General features: G+C 42.3%; 1 protein-coding gene across 2 annotated transcripts in view; it reads left to right on the forward strand.

Annotated features, from left to right (window-relative positions):
• LRP1 (LDL receptor related protein 1) overlaps positions 1-18,255 on the forward strand; it is a 254,553-nt gene that overhangs the window by 93,688 nt on the left and 142,610 nt on the right. For both annotated transcript variants that reach the window (XM_083169349.1, XM_083169350.1), the window contains exon 7: positions 9,376-9,538. In XM_083169349.1, coding sequence (XP_083025475.1) covers positions 9,376-9,538 — 163 coding nt within the window. The remainder of the gene's footprint in view (positions 1-9,375; positions 9,539-18,255) is intronic.

Here is an 18,255-nt window from a genome sequence, read left to right on the forward strand (position 1 = left end):
GCCTCCATTCATTGTATGTCCCCAAGCCTGACCCTCCTTCACTGTATGACTCCCATTCACTGTATGACCCCCATTCACTATGTACTCCACTCTGCCCCATTCACTGTATGTCCCCCCAGCCTGCCCCTGCTCCCCCTTCTCTGAATGGCCATCACTGCCTCCATTCACTATATGTCCCCCAGCCTGACCCTCCTTCACTGTATATGTGCCCGACTCTGCCCCCTCCCTTCTCTGTATGTTTCCCAGCCCCTTGTGTGAGCCAGAGGAAGGAGAGGCAAAGCAGGCACTGCAAGGACAGGAGATGCTTGGGCTCCAGCTGCTGCCCTCCTTCACTCTGCATGTTACGGGAGCAAGCTTCCCCCTTGCTGCCCCCCTCCCCAAACACTGCTGTCACTGATTGTGAAGTAGGGTGATATACGATTTGCAACAGAAGGGGTAGGACACCAAACACATCTGACTGTGGCGGCCGGTACCTCCTCACTGCAGCAGACAGCAAGGTAAAGGCGCGTTCTCCGGGGCCCCACCTTTAGTGTCCTGTGCTGTGCTTTCCACATCTGATGCTCTGCCCGCTTCCAGCTGGAGGCTGCGGGCCACTTGAAATGACAGCACAGGCCGCAATTGGCCCCCGGGCCTGACTTTGGGCATGCCTGCCTTAAACAGTGATCTCTTCCCTCCAGTATTTTGTGATGGTATGTTATAGTATATTACTGTATTTTGCCTTTGGAGACCCAAGTGCATGATTTAACATTTATTTTATCTATGTACAGATTACAGGCTACATTTTATTGTTTTGATTATTAATAAATATTTGTGTACTACATCCAAATATATGGCGTAAGCAATCTAAAGCTGGCAATACATTAGAACGGTTCTAGGCCCCAATGTACGATTTTGTCAGATCGTGCGATCAATTGTGTGCATACCGTGAGGTAGAGTATATATATGCAATGAGTGGTCCCGCGGGTCGAGAGGACGCTCCACTGATCATATGTGCTGCATATATGATCAGTTGAGATGGCTTGCGGTCGTAAGCAGATTGTATGTGTTTTAAAGCACATATGTAAATCCATTGGATCGATCATTTGACCTACATACGATCTGCATTGTGTGCAGATTATTCCAATACCCCTTTCACACCAGAAAATGCAGGGACCCACCCGGCAATATGGCCCAGGGATCATGCCGGGGCATTCCCGGGGTGGCCCCTTTCACACCAGAGAAGTCCCTGTTTTTTTCTGGTGTGGGAAGGAGGCGGGCAGGAGGTGAGATGGCGGCGGAGGCAGTGGGCAGTATTATTTATTTTATTTATTAACAGTTTCTTATATAGCGCAGCATATTCCGTTGCGCTTTACATAGGGGACAGTGATACAACAAAGCAGGGTATTTACAGACAGTCAAAATGTAGGAGGGCCCTGCACGCAAGCTTACAATCTATACAGTACTCATCCGGGTTGCCGGGCCTCTGTGCAGGTCGGGGATCCACACAGGCGGCATGCCAAGATGAAAGGTCAGATGGCGGGTGCAGATGACGCAGCTCTCCGGCTGCAGTGAGGGCGCTGGTGACAAATTTTCCTGGGGTTTTGGCCTGGGAACCTTTCGGAATTTAGGCTGGTGTGAAAGGGGTATAATGTATAGCCAGCTTAACAATTAATGTACAGAGTGAAACGTCCCTATACTATTGGAGAGTATACAGCATAAAGTATAGAGTATACAGTGTTGTATTTGCCATATAGACCACAATCTCAAATTACTATCAAATAAATGCAATTAATGCTGCAATCAATTACAATATGTCTATGTAGTATAGACCAGTAGTCCTCAACCACAGTCCTCAAGGCACACCTGCAGTCCAGGTTTTATGGCTACCCAAGCTTAGGCCCAGGTGACTTCATTTGTACCTCAGTCAGCTTTGACTATACAATCTGTGAATAACCAAGGATAGCCATAATACATGGATTGTTGGTGTGCCTTGAGGGCCGCAGTTGTAGACCACCAGCATTAGCCATTATTACAATATGGAATCTAAACCATGGTATCTACCGATCTGCGCTGTACTACTGAAGCGATTGCTGGGAAGCTGTCCTAACCATTACACCACTCCGGTCACCCTTGTAAATTGTTTAAACGTGTATAGTGGATATCTCTTATTTGTTGATGGAGCATTTTCCCTGTATCCCCTTATTTATGTGTTTATATATGCGCTGAGATCTCTTTTAGTATAGCTTTTTTGTTTATATTCTTCTACCCCCCCTGACCCCTTTTTATCTGTGAGTTCTTTGTGCTGCCATGACTAATTCAGAAAGAAAAACAAGTATTGTCTCTTTAAAATAATGTATGTCTAAGCTTATTAATTCTGCAAAATCATTTTGCATAACAACCCTAGCCCATCATGGTGCTAAACTCCAGGAATTTTGACATAATATCCAAATCGGATTCTTTCCGGGATAAATTTCTCTAACACACTGGGGCATAAAGGGTTTTCTTTGTAAAGCAGGCACACTCTGTATGCCAAATCTGCTTACTAAAGCCTACACTGTTACGGGACAGCTTAGAAGTAAGGGGGATGCTAATTACTTGACTCCTTCTCCTGGAAGCTCAGCTTGAAACCTTTACTGCACTTTTGTAACAACCTTCATGGATCCGGTCAGCGATAAATTGGGTAGTTTTCTCTGTGAAGGATCCTGGTTATCAGTTTGGAAAAGAATATGCATTTGAATTTTATATGGGTAAAGTTCATGTGTTGCTAAGTGAAGCGAGCACACTTCCATTTCTGGGATATGCGTTGTCCAAACCTATTAAGCAAGAGCTCCAGAATTTGTTTATTATAACTTGACCATTATTATCTGAACACAGTGTTCTAGACAGACTGCTATGCTGCATTGGATTTGCCCTTAGTGCTTGTAATCACCCTATTATTTTCCATGACGGTTTTTGGCGTCCACTCTCGTTGGGTGTATGCTTGAAGATCACGTGTCCTTACCCAGTATAGGTCTGTAGGCTAGGGACTGTGGGCCAGATGCACTAAGCTTCAAAAGTGATAAAATGGAGAGTGATCAACAACCAACCAATCAGCTCCTGCATGACATGTCTGTAACACAGGAGTTAGGAACTGATTGTGTCATTTTATCACTTTGGTAACTTCATGCATCTGGCCCCATGAATGCATTTATGTGCAAAGTGTTTACTGAATTATGTTCTCTAGTCAGCAATCAGTGTTTCTGTCTAGTGACATTTAGAAAATGAAAGGAAGTACCATGTTCACTGATGTGTGTTGGTGCACGTTTTGAAAATAAATATTTTTTAAAAATCCTGCAACGAAGGGTTACCTGCCGCCTGTCTTGTGAATATCTCCAGGCATTTTTCTTTGGAGAACAGAACATGCAACACAGCCACACGCTAAATGAATCTCCCTTATGTAAAATTGAAGTTTACAGATAAACAATCATGTGTTCTAATTTACAGTGACCCTAACGGATTATGCTTTATCCTCATTGGTTATTGAAAGCGGTGGGTGTCGGACATTAATGTTTCATGTATTCTTCATAGAGTGATTTACAATTAGTTGGAAGAAAAACTTTGAAATCCTCAAGTGTGTGTGTGTGTGTGTGTGTGTGTGTGTGTGTGTGTGTGTATATGTATGTATATGTACAGTATATGTATGTGTAATATATATATCACATCTCCTACAAAGTTTTGTATTTAGTGTGTATTTCATAATACTTATACTGTATTATATGAAAAACTTGAGTGATTCAACAGAAGCTTTTTTTGTGTGTTCCTTATATATGCCCTTAACTTTGTATATGCCTAACCTCTTTTAAAAACTATGCAAAATCAATGACAAAGTTTAAATTGGACATTCGTAATACTTTCCCACTTGTTTATGTGACCAACAGCTTGCAGGAAAGTGTAGCCCACGCAAGGGTGTCTCCTACTAATAGTCTGGGGCTTGACATTTCAGATTACCCGTAATACACAGAATATTATCAGCAAACTACTGCAGAACAACTTGTTGTTTGGAAAGTTCTTGGTATACAGAGGACGTTTTTAAGTTTGAGCTCTGAAAAACCAAATCTGCATTAATACAACCAGCATAATGTCTGGTGGCACTTTGTGGCTTGGATCACGACCTCCTACCAGCAGTGGTTCCCCCCGGTCTCCTACCTGTCGGCAACTCTTCTAAGATCGTTCTTACATACCACAGTCTTCTGTAGATGTGCACAAGTAGCTCAAAGTACCAGTGTATATTTCTATTTATTTTAATTGGTGCACTTTTGATTAAACTTAAATAAAACCAAGCTCAGTCACCACTTTTTTTTTTTGCATGAATACTTTTATATAATTTTAAATGTCCCCAAAGCCCAGTTTATATTGTGTAACATTGGTGTTATTTATTTATTAACCGTTTCCTATATAGCGCAGCATATTCCGTTGCGCTTTACAAAGGAGACAGCGATACAACAAACTGGGTATTTACAGACAGTCAAAGGTATCGCAAGCTTACAATCTATAGTTACTAACCAGTTGGGTGCATGCTCAGTAAGGGCTGATTCAGACCTGCATGCAAGTCTACCTTGTGGGTGCGCTCTTCATACTTACACTGTTTTTTTGCTGTGACTGCATGGTAGTGAAATTGACCCATAGGGGGGGTATTCAATCTGGGCCACTGTTTATGACGGGGAGAAATAGCGGTGAACGCCTATTCAATGCTATTTTTCCCAACAGCATTGAAGAGGCAGATCGACAGAATGGTCCCGACTTTAAAAGCAGTCGGGCCCGTTTTGCCGATTTCAGCCGTGAATTGTCGCGATCGCGGCCAAATATCGACAATCCACGGGCGTTTACGCAGACACGCCCCTTTTCGCCGTTCAAAAAATGGGACATTGAATCGCACCTGGCGATCTGCGATCGAACAAAACTAAAACAGGCCAGGGTAACGCGTGACCTGGGATTGAATACCCCCCCCATAGACTGTTCAGTTTTGAGGACATGCACTCTGAATTGCAGGCTACGATAATGTAATTGTGGCTGACTTTTAACTGGACCCTCAATGAGATGATACGTACATAAAACTGTAAAGACAATCTTTCGAAAGGTAAATTCCTTTTGGAACCAAATTAAGTTGATCTTGCCTGTCCAGGAGAGACCATTAGTAGCTATTGCCACAGGCCGACTTCTGTAACCAAACCTGTGACAGCTGTGTACATGACCCCTCCTCAAAGAGCGCGATTCCCAGTCGTGGTCTCATGCTTGTTACTAATAGAGGGCAATTAAGGACAAACCATTATCCACAAATTGCAGATTGACACTTTCTAGCTTGACCATGTTTGTTTATGTTGAATATATTATCTATTAAATTCCTGTCCAGGCAGACACCTATTTATGCAAGTAATTAGAACCGCCTTGGAGTCTGTCCACTGGGTTAAATCTGTCTGTAATAACTGTGCTTTTTCTTTCCACCTTTAGACCCATAATCTGTCTTGTGCAGAAAAGCAGCTTAATGCTGAAACTGAATACTTTTAAGGTCAGCACCGTTTCTAAGCTGGTTATAACTAGTCCAGGGGAGAAGGCATGTAGCCAGGTAGACTGATGACTAGCCCCAAGGAAAATATATGCAGGTAGACGGACTAGCCCCATGGAGGTGGAATATAGCTACATTAGGTAGACTGATGCCAACCCCCAGGGAGAACAAATATAGCCAGGTAGACTGATAACTGAGGGGAGAAGGAATATTTCTCCAAGTAGACTGTGGAATTGACATCTCTGCACATATTCTTTTTGTTTGATCAGATAGTTTATAGATAAATAGAGATCCAGTACAGTGTTGATCAGGAGTTGATGCCAATGCCTTTTGTATTGAATATTTCAGCTGTTCGCATATAGTGGTTTTCTATAGGATGTGGAGAATTCCTTAATGCCGAGTAACCCTTTTTATCCATGCTACAGTATAAATGCTTTTTGGCTTCTAATTTAAAAAAAAAAAAATTTGTATTGGACTCCTGTTCCTTTTGCTGATTATATTAATAACCATACCAAAAACCATTTTGGGAGTTGTTCAGCTTGCAATTTTTGGTACTTGTGTATTATCACTGCGCCCCTGATATTAAGTCGCACGATTTTTCATCGCTTCACATCGCATGCCATCGCATGCCATACACCCCATGCACTGCGATGCGATGTAAGCCCCCTATACGAGGGGATGCATATACCAGTGAAGTTATGCGCGTCCCCTAGCGGGGCTCGCCACGCTTCGGGCTCGGTGGCTCGCTGCGCTCGCCACACTATATAAAATCAACTTCACGCCGACGTGGATAGTGGGGGTATGAAAAGGACGCGTACCGCCGCCCCTCGCGGGCTCACTTCGCTCGCCACGCTTCGAGTTCACGTTCATACTGGGGGTGGCGTGGGGGTGCATTTAACATTGTAAGCACCCATTAGGGTGCTTATACAATTTATCATCGCATTGTATGCCATATACAATGCCATACAATTTTAACATTGTATGACATTGGGGAACATCGCGGGACATCGCATACCATCGCATGCCTTATGGTCTGCGATGCGATGGGCGCCGTGATAATACACAAGTACCCAATTTTTTTTCCATTTATACTAGGATACTACAAGATCATCCCAATATGTATGTGTATATCTACAGTATATGAATTTATGTATTTATGACAAACATGCACCATATACTACATGACCAAAAGTCTGTGTACAAGTCTTTCACACCAAACATAACTGTGGGATATTGCTGAGGCAACCCACGTCCAAGTTTGGTGTGAAAAGGTTTACTGTGGTTGTGTTACCTGGGTAGCTCGCAGTGTGACCGGTATATTCCCAGGACAATTGATTCATCCCAGGTCATGCGAAAAGTATATGAACAGCCATATCACTGGGGCTTAGAAATGATGTCCTCTCCAAACATCGGCATTGGGAAGACCCGGCAATAACCCACATCCAGCATGTGGTGTGAGCAGGGTTTCAAGCCACTGTGAAATGGTTAAACAGTGTTCAGTAGCGGTAACCCGAGTTGGACATAAGTGTTTTGGTATGGAATGGGTATTGGTGAGTTTGGCTGTTTCATCTTCATACTGTACATTGCTGAAATCAAGCATTCACACATGCAGTATCCATGTTTAAATAAACGTAGAATGGGTCATACTGAAGAGTACAGCGACTTTCATCATGGCACTGACATAGGATGCCACCTGAAAACTCAGTTCCCAAAATTTCTGACCTAGACAACTGTAAGTGCTGTTATTCTATTGTGGAAGCAATTAGGAGCAACATCATCTCCGACACACAAGCTCACAGAATGGAGGTACAGCGTGCTGAGGTACCTATATCTGTTACTCTTTGGCAGTACTCTATTCTGATCCCCAAATTGATTCTCGGAACATTATCCACGTGTTTGTTGGAAGCCTTGTGGACTGTGTTTCCATGGGCAACCGGTTGCACACAAGACTTAACGGTTGGGGTGGTGTAAAAGCAATGTGTCCTCTACTGTGATGAATCAAGCTTTCCCATTTAGCAGTCTGATAGATGAAGCAGGAGAACACTTCATTCCTCATTGGTTGTCTTAATGAAAGTAGAAACCGTGATGGGGCCTAATTCACACTTGATCACATGTGCACTGGAAATGGAGCAAATGTGCAGAGAAAGTTACATTTGTTACATTGTAGATTTGGGTGAGGTGCGTTCAAAGTGAAATCTACATTTCAGTGTAAATATAAAGCAGACCGTATTTACCCTGCACAGAAACAAAATTATTCGGTACTTGTTAGTTGGGTGCCCACTAAGCTATTTGCGGGGCTCGCCACACTATATAAAATCAACTCCATGCCGACATGGATAGTGGGGGTATGAGCTTACTAACTATAGTGGGCACCCAACTAACCTATAAGTACCAATAATTCACCCAAATCTAACTCTGTGCACATATTACATTTGCCCCACCTTCAGTGCAACATGGTTTTGTCCATTTGAGATTAGGCCCATAGACACAGTAGGTGGACTAAATCTATGGAACAATGGGTATCAGTGGGTTATTTTTGCTTTCTCACAATTCTTAAACCATTAAAAAAAGCCTATTCCAAAAATTGCCTAAGGCTGTGTACACACGGGACCGGTTTTGTCTAATATCGCGGGCAATGGTGATATATCGCCGGGTGTGCGCTCCCGTTTTTCCCCCCGTAGTGATCGCTGGTCGCAGGAACATGCTTCTGCCGGGCTCCCCCGGCAGTTTCTTTTTCATCAGCGACCATCTCTGGTCACTGATGCAAACGGGACACTGAGCGATACATCGCTCATCGCAATCGATATATCGCTCTGCGATTTTTTTATCCCCCCCATGTTTACGGGGCTTTAGACGACTGACCTACCATATTTATGAACAGTACATGGGGTATTTCTGTTGGATTAACAGTATGCCCCATACCTGACTAACAGTAGCTACATTCCTGAAAGACTTGACTCCTTATCAGTATATTATTTCTGAGAGCATGAACTATTTTGAGAACATCCCAATCTATATTGCATGATCATTTCTATCCAAACGTCTGTCTCAAAGATCCTTTTTTTTTCTTCTTCTTTTGAACGAACAGTATGGAAGAAATGTTGGACATATCAAGGACACACTACAAAATACATAATTGCTTATCAGTTACATGAGATGCCATGCAACAGGGCAGATCAGATTAACAGCTCTGACCAGTTTTGTAACTGTCTGGTCCAGATGCGACATACAGTACACACATGGAGATTATTGGACTTTATGAATGGCTATTCTGCACTATTATTGAACAGTTTGTACTTTTGTTTTAAATAAATAAATAGAATTTGAAGCAACTAAAATTTAATCAGCCCATTAATAACGATCATTACTTTCATTCAGTGGTTTTAGCAGGTAACACACAGGCTTCACAATAAGGGTACATTGCCCCCAGCCTATGGCCCAGTTGCTGACAGGTATTGGGAACACTGACCCTCTGCTCTGGACAAATATAAAACAGGAAGTACCAGGTGGTGGTCATTAGCAGAGATTGGTTCGCCATACATTTTAGGAAAATCTAGACTGGATCTCCCTTCCCTACTGCTGCTCTAAATCCTGGACTGGATCTTCCACATTCATCACATGTGGAAGTAGTCTGTCCCTTCCACACTTAGTAAAGAGAACTCCATAAGTACATATCAGTAGAGTCTGTCTAGATATGTATAAGTAGCTGGCTGGACACTTATTGCATAAAGCATTTTTTTTTATTTTTGTATACAGATTTGTCGTATACTAAGAACAGTGTGTCTACTTGTGTGCCATGAAACGAAGCAGGAGTATGTATTTGACGACTTGCAATTTCTGCTTTTATCTTTCAGATGTAGAACAGATGGCCATAGACTGGTTAACGGGAAACTTCTACTTTGTGGATGATATTGATGACCGGATTTTTGTCTGCAATAAAAATGGTGACACCTGTGTAACTCTTCTTGACAGAGAGCTCTTTAATCCCAAGGGTATCGCTCTGGATCCAGCAATGGGGTAAGAGGATATTTAACCAAAAAGAATTAAGTTGCTGCGCTAATATTACATTTTAAAAAAAAAAGGCACTATGGATAAATACACTCACACAAGTAATTTTAATAATACTCAATGGTAGATCATCACATTTATTTTATACATAAAATAATATAAAACCCATTCTAGGCAGCCACCTAAAAAAAAAAAAAAAAGATAAAATAAATCAGTATAGTACAAACATTAGTTAAAAATGGATATATTCTGTGTTCCACTTTGAAATTTCAAGTGCACCCGGTCCGGTATTCAGAAACTAGTATATTCTAAATGCAGTTCAATTTTGCCACAAGCAATTTGATTATCTCAGTCATATAGTCAATGTCAATATATGGCAATCTCCATGAATGAGTGGTAATGTTTCACCGTTTGATACAATATAGTATGTGGTAATGTTTGTTAGCGCATGGTCAGCACGTCTTTCACTTGCGCCTCCGTGCGCTCGTAGTTGTTGGTAGAAACTAGAGTGTCCCTCCGGTTTACAGGCAGGTGGGGAGCGGATTTATGATAATCTGGATGGTCCTTGCTCGTACCCTCCTCGCCTGAGCCTGATGTTAAAACACAGAGGCTGGCGCCTAACGTCGCCGCTTGATGCTCTTTCTTCGGAGTTCTCCAGATGCTGCTGATTACACTTCGGCTGTGAGTGTAAGCGAGGGTATTGCAGACTGTTAATGTTACCACATTGATAAATACTATCCAACTCATGGGGCCAAATATAATAGGGTGTCAGAATCAGAAAGTGAGATATTTTGGGAGTTTTCTCACTTTTTTTTTTTTTTTGTCCAAAATAAATTTTTATTAAGTTAGACAGCAAAGTATATCCCAATTACATCATAAATGCACTGTAATACCACATACAGTAACAGATAGCTACAGTTGAATAAAGGAAACCTAATACGATGTCCAAGAAATGAAGAAACTGTGTCGACTTTTTTTTTTTTTTAAGAAAAATTACGGGGGAAAAAGGAATGAACTCAACAAGACAGAAACACGAGGATTTCTCACCTTTTTTAAAGTACAGTAGCAATCCTAGAAAAGCCAGGTTGATTTTGCCATTTAATTGTTAGCCGCTATAAAAAAAAAAAAAGCAGGAAAACTCACTCACATTAACTTTGGCTTAGGGTGTGAATTATTGCAGAAAATATTTATTTATTTATTTATTTTTTTTTTTATAGGTATTTGTCAGAGTAGAATAGATTTTCACTTATCCATACTTCCATACATACTGGCTCTATATTATTTACTTCTGGCAGATGTGGTTGGACTGTATAGGTTAGAGGTCTATGGCTCATTTATTTAGTTAAATAGCTGTACCTGTGTTTCTCTTCACCCTCAATTGAGGGCCATTACACAGACGATGAGAAATTCCACACGTAGGTGCTGTATCTGCACCTTTATGTAGCACTTCAATATTTATTTATTTATTTTTTTATTTCTGGACTGTACTCACTAAAGACATTTTAACTGTTTCCTTTTAAAAAGTACTGGTCCCTTTTTTATTTTTTTGTTTATTTCCTTTATTCTGTTGATTTTGTGTTTCATTTTTTTTTTTCTTGAGGTGGGGTTTGCATTTTATTTTAACTTTTTTGAGAAACCTTGTACATGGCCTCTCTAAATTTACTTGTCTACTTAGAGTTGATAGATGTGTTTTGTTGGTGGAATGAACAATGATTTTGTGTGTGTATGCAGTGAAGACACTGACCTGTAAATTCTATTAGTAGTGAGTTGCCATTGTAACAGTGCTGAAAGGCCCAACACTACAGGGCCCGACATTTACAAGTCGTATGGTACCATAAGCATGTACCCAAACTTACGGGCGTGACTTGGTCATGCCTCATTGAATTGACCCATAAGAATTCTTCAAAAGAAGTGTTGAGAAAGATAATAAGTCAAATTGTGATGGATTTAATGATGGGCATGCACGGAGAGATAAAATGCCTGTCCTCTGATCTCTAACAGATATTGCGGGCATACATTATGTTCTGAGAACTGGGATACGTCCATCAAATGGCCACAGCTGTGCATACACTGGCCAGTGTGACTGACTTGCATCTTAATATTGCATTGGACAGACAGGCTAGACCAGGGGTGGCCAAACCTGTCCTCAAGATCTACCAACAGTGCATGTTTTCCAGGCAACCTGTGGATCTTTAGTACGAATGAATGCAGCTGGTTTGAAAATGTGGCAGTTCATATTGACTGCAGCTGTGCACCAGCTAGGTGATCTGGAAATCATGGACCGTTGGTAGATCTCGAGGACTGGTTTGGCCACCCCTGTGCTAGACATTTCGTCATGTCAGACATTTCACTATTTTCCAATTGGCCACCCACACACACGGTACAGTTATCTGGGCAATGCACTGGTATCTGAGGGATTGCCTCAATAATTGTGTAATATACAGTATGTCTGTCATTTCGCGAGACCCATATTAAATGCTGCTGGGATGTTTTAACTTTCCATTATACTAAGCTTCAGATGTTTGTTGTGCTTTTGTGTGTGTGTGTTTCAGTGATATTGAGCAATTGATTCAGTGATATTGAGCAATTGAATCATATGAAGCAATTCTGGATTAACATTTTGGCCTTTTGTCCTCTGTAATTTCTAGTTTGTCAGCTGTCCCAATTCTGCTGAATAGTTAAATATGGTTAATAGTCGCAGCCAAGAGCTCTGTGGTCTGAGTTGCTGTAAATAATCAGATGTCAGGCTTTGCCTGAGGCGCAGTGAAAGACCTATTTTTGGGATTTGGTGAAGATGAACTTGTTGAATGTATTTGTCCAAATAAATGTGATTTATGTGCTAAACTGAGAGAACCTTCTTCATCAATTGTATGCATTCAGATGTAATCCTGGTTTGTATATAACCTGTGGTCATTACCCGTTCAGTGCTGCTGCCACTTCTATACAACTGGTGTAATCATTTTTAAAAAGTAGCATAGAAAACGTGCATGTTTCTTGGATAGTCGTACACTGCTCTTTTCTGTTGGTGAATAGAGATGGGAAAAGTGATTTGCCAACTTGTATGGCTGAGTATGAGCGTACAACCCAAGTTGCTTATGAAATACTAAGAATTGTCCAATCCCAATGAATGACAACAGGCAAGCGATGAGTGACACGACCGATCTAGAAGTTGTAAATCTGGTCTTCCTCTGACTCTCAGCAGTACCCAGTGTTTACTGCCTTTCATGTCATCTGTGATCCTGCAGTTGGCATTACTTTAGGCTGCCATGTCGCCCCTCTTATACATTGCTTTATTATGCACCTTTTAACGATTTGCTATGAAGTATTCACCGCCTATGTATCTCCCCACTACTATTAAGCTGCATGGGGACTGGCTTTCCTCTCACTGCACTTACCTGGTTTACTGTGCATATGCCTATCTGATTCCCTATATCAGTGGTAGCCAACCCTAGCCCTCGAGAGCTACCAACAGTTCACATTTCCAGACAACCTAGCTGCTGCACAGCTGCACTCATCAATCACTGACACATTTTAAAAGATCCACAGATGGAGCTAATTAGCTCACTTGTGATTCTGTGAGGAGACCTGCAAAACATGCACTGTTGGTAGCTCTCGAGGACTAGGGTTGGCTACCCCAGCCCTATAATTTCACGGGCCAATGCTGCTCATCCAAATGTGTGTTTTGTTGAAATATACTCTTACATCTGCTTCTGACTTGCACCATGGCTTCTCTCCGAAACTACCTCTCACCCCCATCATGATAACTTTGCTGGTGCTCCTGATCACTTATTAGTTCCGCACCTCATCTATCCAGACTTTCCTCTAATCTTCATTTTTTTCGGTACTTGTTGCCTAGCACGGCGCCCGTCGTGGGTCATCGCATACCTTAAGTTAAGGTATGCGATGGATGCGACCGACGCGATTTTAGGGCGATTTTTATCCTTTTCCCTGACTATTAAAAAATTGCGTCCATCGCATGCCTTAACTTAAGGGATGTGACCGATGCGATTTAACATTGAATGCATTGTATTCAATGTTAAATTCCTATGTAAAATCGGGTCTATTGTATGCCATTATTATGGCATACAATGCAACCGATGCGATGGACCTGATTTTACATACAGTAGGAAACAATGTTAAATGGCCCAATGGACCCCATATTTGATTGTATACTCACCCTGATGGGTAATTTGTATGTAAAATGCCACCCCATTGTTAACGCCACACCACGATGAACGCGCGAGGGGACGTGTAATACCTGTGAAGTAATGCGCGTCCCCTCGCGGGGCTATATGAAATCAACTCCACGACGACGTGGATAGTGGGGGTATGAAAAGGTCGGAGGACGCATACCGCTGCGCTCGCCACGCTGCCGGTTGGCGTTAATCGTGGGGTGGCGTTAACAATAGGGGGACATTTGACCCATCAGGGTGGGGATATAATGAAAATTGGGGTCTGGGGGGCATTTAACATTGGGGCCTATGTAAAATCGGGTCTCAGGGACAATTTTACATTGGTTCCAATGTAAAAATCGCATGCAACCAAATCGCATGCGATGCGATCGACGCAAATTTTTAGGACCCGATGGATACAATTTTTATCGCTGGCGCCGTGCTAGGAAACCAGTACCATTTTTTCATGTGCTCTCTTAAACCCACCTATTCTCTGTAGTCTGTGCTGCTCCATCTGCTATCAAGCTGAGTACTGCCAGCTACCAACCTCCACCACCAGTGCTATCTTCACAGCATTGAAGGATTGTAGTCCACTGTAAAGGAGTGATGGTAACCACTGTGCCTCTGTCTTGCCCCCAGTGCAGATAAAAAATGTTGTTCCTGCCCTCGTTGTTCCCGTGCAAGTGGAATTACAGTTTCAGCATAAAATGTGCTCTTGCTGGATTGAGTAATTCAGTTTAAGCAACAAAATTCTGATATTTAATTAAACAAAATTATCTTGAATTAGTTACTTTTAGCAGTGTCTTGTCTTGTTTTTCACAAGAAATGTCACAACATCCAGCACTTCCCAAAATCTGAGACTTCCGACATGTTACAGAGTTGTGTAAAAATGAACATCTGGTCCCTTCGCTTGCACATGTGTTAAGTGGGAAAAAAGTAAGCAAAATAGTTTTACAGCATCCCCTTCTTAGTACATTTTCCATCATCATGTGTTTGCTGAATTTTAACCTGGTGTTTGCACTCTGGCCCTTGGTGGGTGTTTCCTTTTCCAGTTATCAGCCTTATCAAATCATTTTTTGGATCTTATCCGTTTCCGATTTTGCTTTGTGCAGTACAAACAGAACTGTGGTTATAGACTTACATTTGTTTTCTTTTTTTGTTTTGGCTTTCTATATTGAGTGATTTTGAAACTAACTTTGGCATCTTATATAGTTACAGCGTGCAGGTATCCAGAATTCATTTTTTTTTTTTTTTTTTTAGATGGGATGTTTCTAGTTGTATGTTATATTTTACAGCTAGTTAATTCTAGTTGACGAAGATAGATTTTGTATTTTTTGGGTATATTAAAACACGTAAACTCTGCAGCCTATGCTAGCGCTGTAGTCAGAACTGTTACTAAATAGAGATGTAGGAAGCTGATCAGTGATTTACTGTATGGTTTGTTATAATTTGTATAACTGTAGCGTATACAGTCCTTGTTGTCTTTGTGTCACGGAGTCATAGACGTCATTGCTTTTCCATCACTAAGGAAAACAATTATTCATTTCCCTGCCGTGGCCTTCATCTGACGGCTGATGGAGCAGACAGGCACTGCATGCCATGCTGATATATTCGCACTTGGCTGAGCATGGTTTGTGACCTTTTTTTCCCATCCTCTTTGCAATTATTGGAGCCTATTTTATATTCATTGATTTCAGCTATGCACTTTAGCCGCAGATGGAGAATGTTTTTATTTACACATTATTATAAAGCACATTAGCCACTCAAAAGAAAACAAAAAACCCATTCACTATACATTGGCGCTAATAGTTTAAATGTGAAACATCTGCAGCAACTTTAAATGAGGTGCCAACCTCCAGAAGAAAGATACGCTAAACGAGAACTAAAGAAAGTTCTATCACACCGTATATATTGTACTTATTAAATGTATTATTTTTTTGAATTATTATTATTTTATTTATAAGCGCCACAAGTGTTTCCCAGCGCCGTGCAAAGGAACAGTACAGGGAGACAAAACTTAGTATTACACTGAATAAATAACAAAGATAGAGTACAGGTAAAGAGCGCCACAGTTCAATACACATTACAGCTTAAATATAAGTCGTGAGGACTCAATCAACATACAACTAGAGGCTTGTGGCCAATGATGGAGATGAGTATATGCGGACTACTGATGGTCACTGAGTATGGGAGTTCTGTGAGTGAAATGTGAAGAGAAGCGGGCTTTGACAACAGGAGGGAAGAGGGCCCTGCTCTGAGGAGCTTACAATCTAGTAAAATAAAGATATACAGAAAACATGGTCTGTCTGGACTTTTATCACGCCACGCTAAACAGGTGCATGGTGGCAGAGGAGGAGAGGTGTCTCAGCTACACATTTCTGTTGGTGGCAGTTGCCTGTGAGCCATTACAGTGGGGTGCCGGACGGCTCCCCGACAGTCGGGATTCCGACAGTCATTACTCCGACGTCGGAATCCCGACTGCTCCCTCGTGGGGGTCCACGACCCCCATAGAGGGAGAATAAAATAGGTGGCGAGCGCAGCGAGCCAACAAGGGGCTTCATTGCGCTCCCCCCGCTGTGCAGTCGGGATTCCGACATCTGAGTAATGACTGTCGGGCAAATATACCACACCCTTACAGTGTACAGATTGAGCTGTACTTTTTTTTAACTTGGTCGAGGCTCCAGATGAAGCATACCACAGAGATCAGGTAGCGAGGCGCTTGCTTCAAAAGGCCTTAAGCGAGGAATCCTTGTCTAAGGCGCGGGGTTTTAACTCTGGTTTAAATTGTTTAAGGAGGGCAAAAAGATGTTAAGAATGAACCCTTCTCTGGATAACATTTAACAAACCGAAATGAGCACAATGTGGACAATGGTCCTGATTCACTAAGGCTCGCTAAGCAGTGACGATATGCTGCTTAGTGAGCCTTTAATTCCCCTGCCACTGTGCAAACATGCAGCCGCAATGCCACTGCATGTTTAGCATGAACACCCATTCGCACGGGAGCATACGGGACAAAAATCATTTGATGGTCGCCGATCATTGAATAATCCCCCCCCCCCCCCCCGTTCGCAAATATGTCAGTCCTGACTCGCCTATATTTGTGGCGGGCAGCTCCGTAATTTGGGTGGGTAGCCGATGTCCTGTGATGCCAGCCAATGGCCCCCTGGCAGGCTTTGGCCCATGTACCCATGGGAACGCGTAGCGTTTTCATGGGGATGCATTCCCATGAGCCATCCTCCCTGGCTGCCTCCATCCCGTCTCCCCCTGTGCAAACACCTTAGCGACTGTGTAGCCTAATTTTTTTTGACAGAATGATAACCGGTGATGAAACATGGCTCTTTGAGTACAATCTGGATACCAAAAAGCAAAGCACCGAGTGGCGCACACCATCGTCACCTTGCCCCAAAAAAGGCAGACTGAGCAAATCAAAGACCAAATCCATGCTCATTGTCTTTTTCAAAGGGTGTGGTCCTCAAGGAATTTCAAACTACTGGCCAAACTGTCATACAGGCGTGCTCAATCGCTTTAGAAACAGGGCCCTCCATGCTCACAAGGAGATTACCACGACCAGGTCCTCCATCACGACAAGTGAGGGAGTTTTTGGCAAAGCACAACTTGACCGGATCTTGACCCAGCTGACTTTTTTCTATGTTCCCCCGGATCAGACGTGACCTGAAAGAACACCGGTTTCAGACCATAGTCAAAGTGGAAGCGGACACGACCAGGACACTCAAGTATGTTCTGGTTAATGCCTTCCAGGGGGCGTACTAAGCTTGGTATTGGTGCACAAGGGTCATACTTTGAAGATTATTAACACCTTTTACTGGGCAGTTTTTTTTTTTTTTTTTTTAAGAGAGCGCTCCCTAAAAAAAACCCCCCCACTTTGTCTCCCTGGGCCGGGTAGTGCTGTGCACTATATCATCCGCTGCTTGGCACTGCCCCTGGCAAACTGGCTGTGTGCGGCGTGATGTTAGCAAGTTCACGCTGCACACAGCCAGGAGGAAGGAGCCGGGACTGGGAAGCGGCTGAAGCTGAGCTCATTACTAGCTCAGCACCGTGGTGTTGCCCTGGCGCCAAAGAAAAGGAGACTGACATTCCCGGAAAATTTCCAGGATTTACACAGTGTTTCCACTGAAGCATAGCCCGGAAAATTTCCGGGATTGCCACTGTAGGGGTTAAACCTATGTATCTGAAAGTGAATTTTCTTTCCCCCCGGATTCAGTGTTACTTTCTGAACCACTCTTTCCCTTTTATGGACCAGAATTCAAAGTTTCTTGGAAAGAAGTATATGTAAGGTGTCTTAGCCATTTCTTCATTTGCCACTTGCTCTGCATTAACTCTTGGAGATGAATTGTTGTCTATAATTTGATTTAACCATTTGAGTGCCAACATCTGTGAGAGATGTGCAAAATATCAGCTAAAAATGCCAGCGTCACTCACATTTGTTATATAAATTCAAATAAAAAATATTGTGTTAAAAAAAAAAAGATATTTCCTATATAAGGTAAACGTGACAGGTCATTATGATGAATAAAAATGTTTGCTTGGCAATTG

The sequence above is a fragment of the Crinia signifera genome, chromosome 2 (assembly GCF_055691185.1).
Source record: "Crinia signifera chromosome 2, ASM5569118v1, whole genome shotgun sequence".
NCBI lineage: Eukaryota > Metazoa > Chordata > Amphibia > Anura > Myobatrachidae > Crinia > Crinia signifera.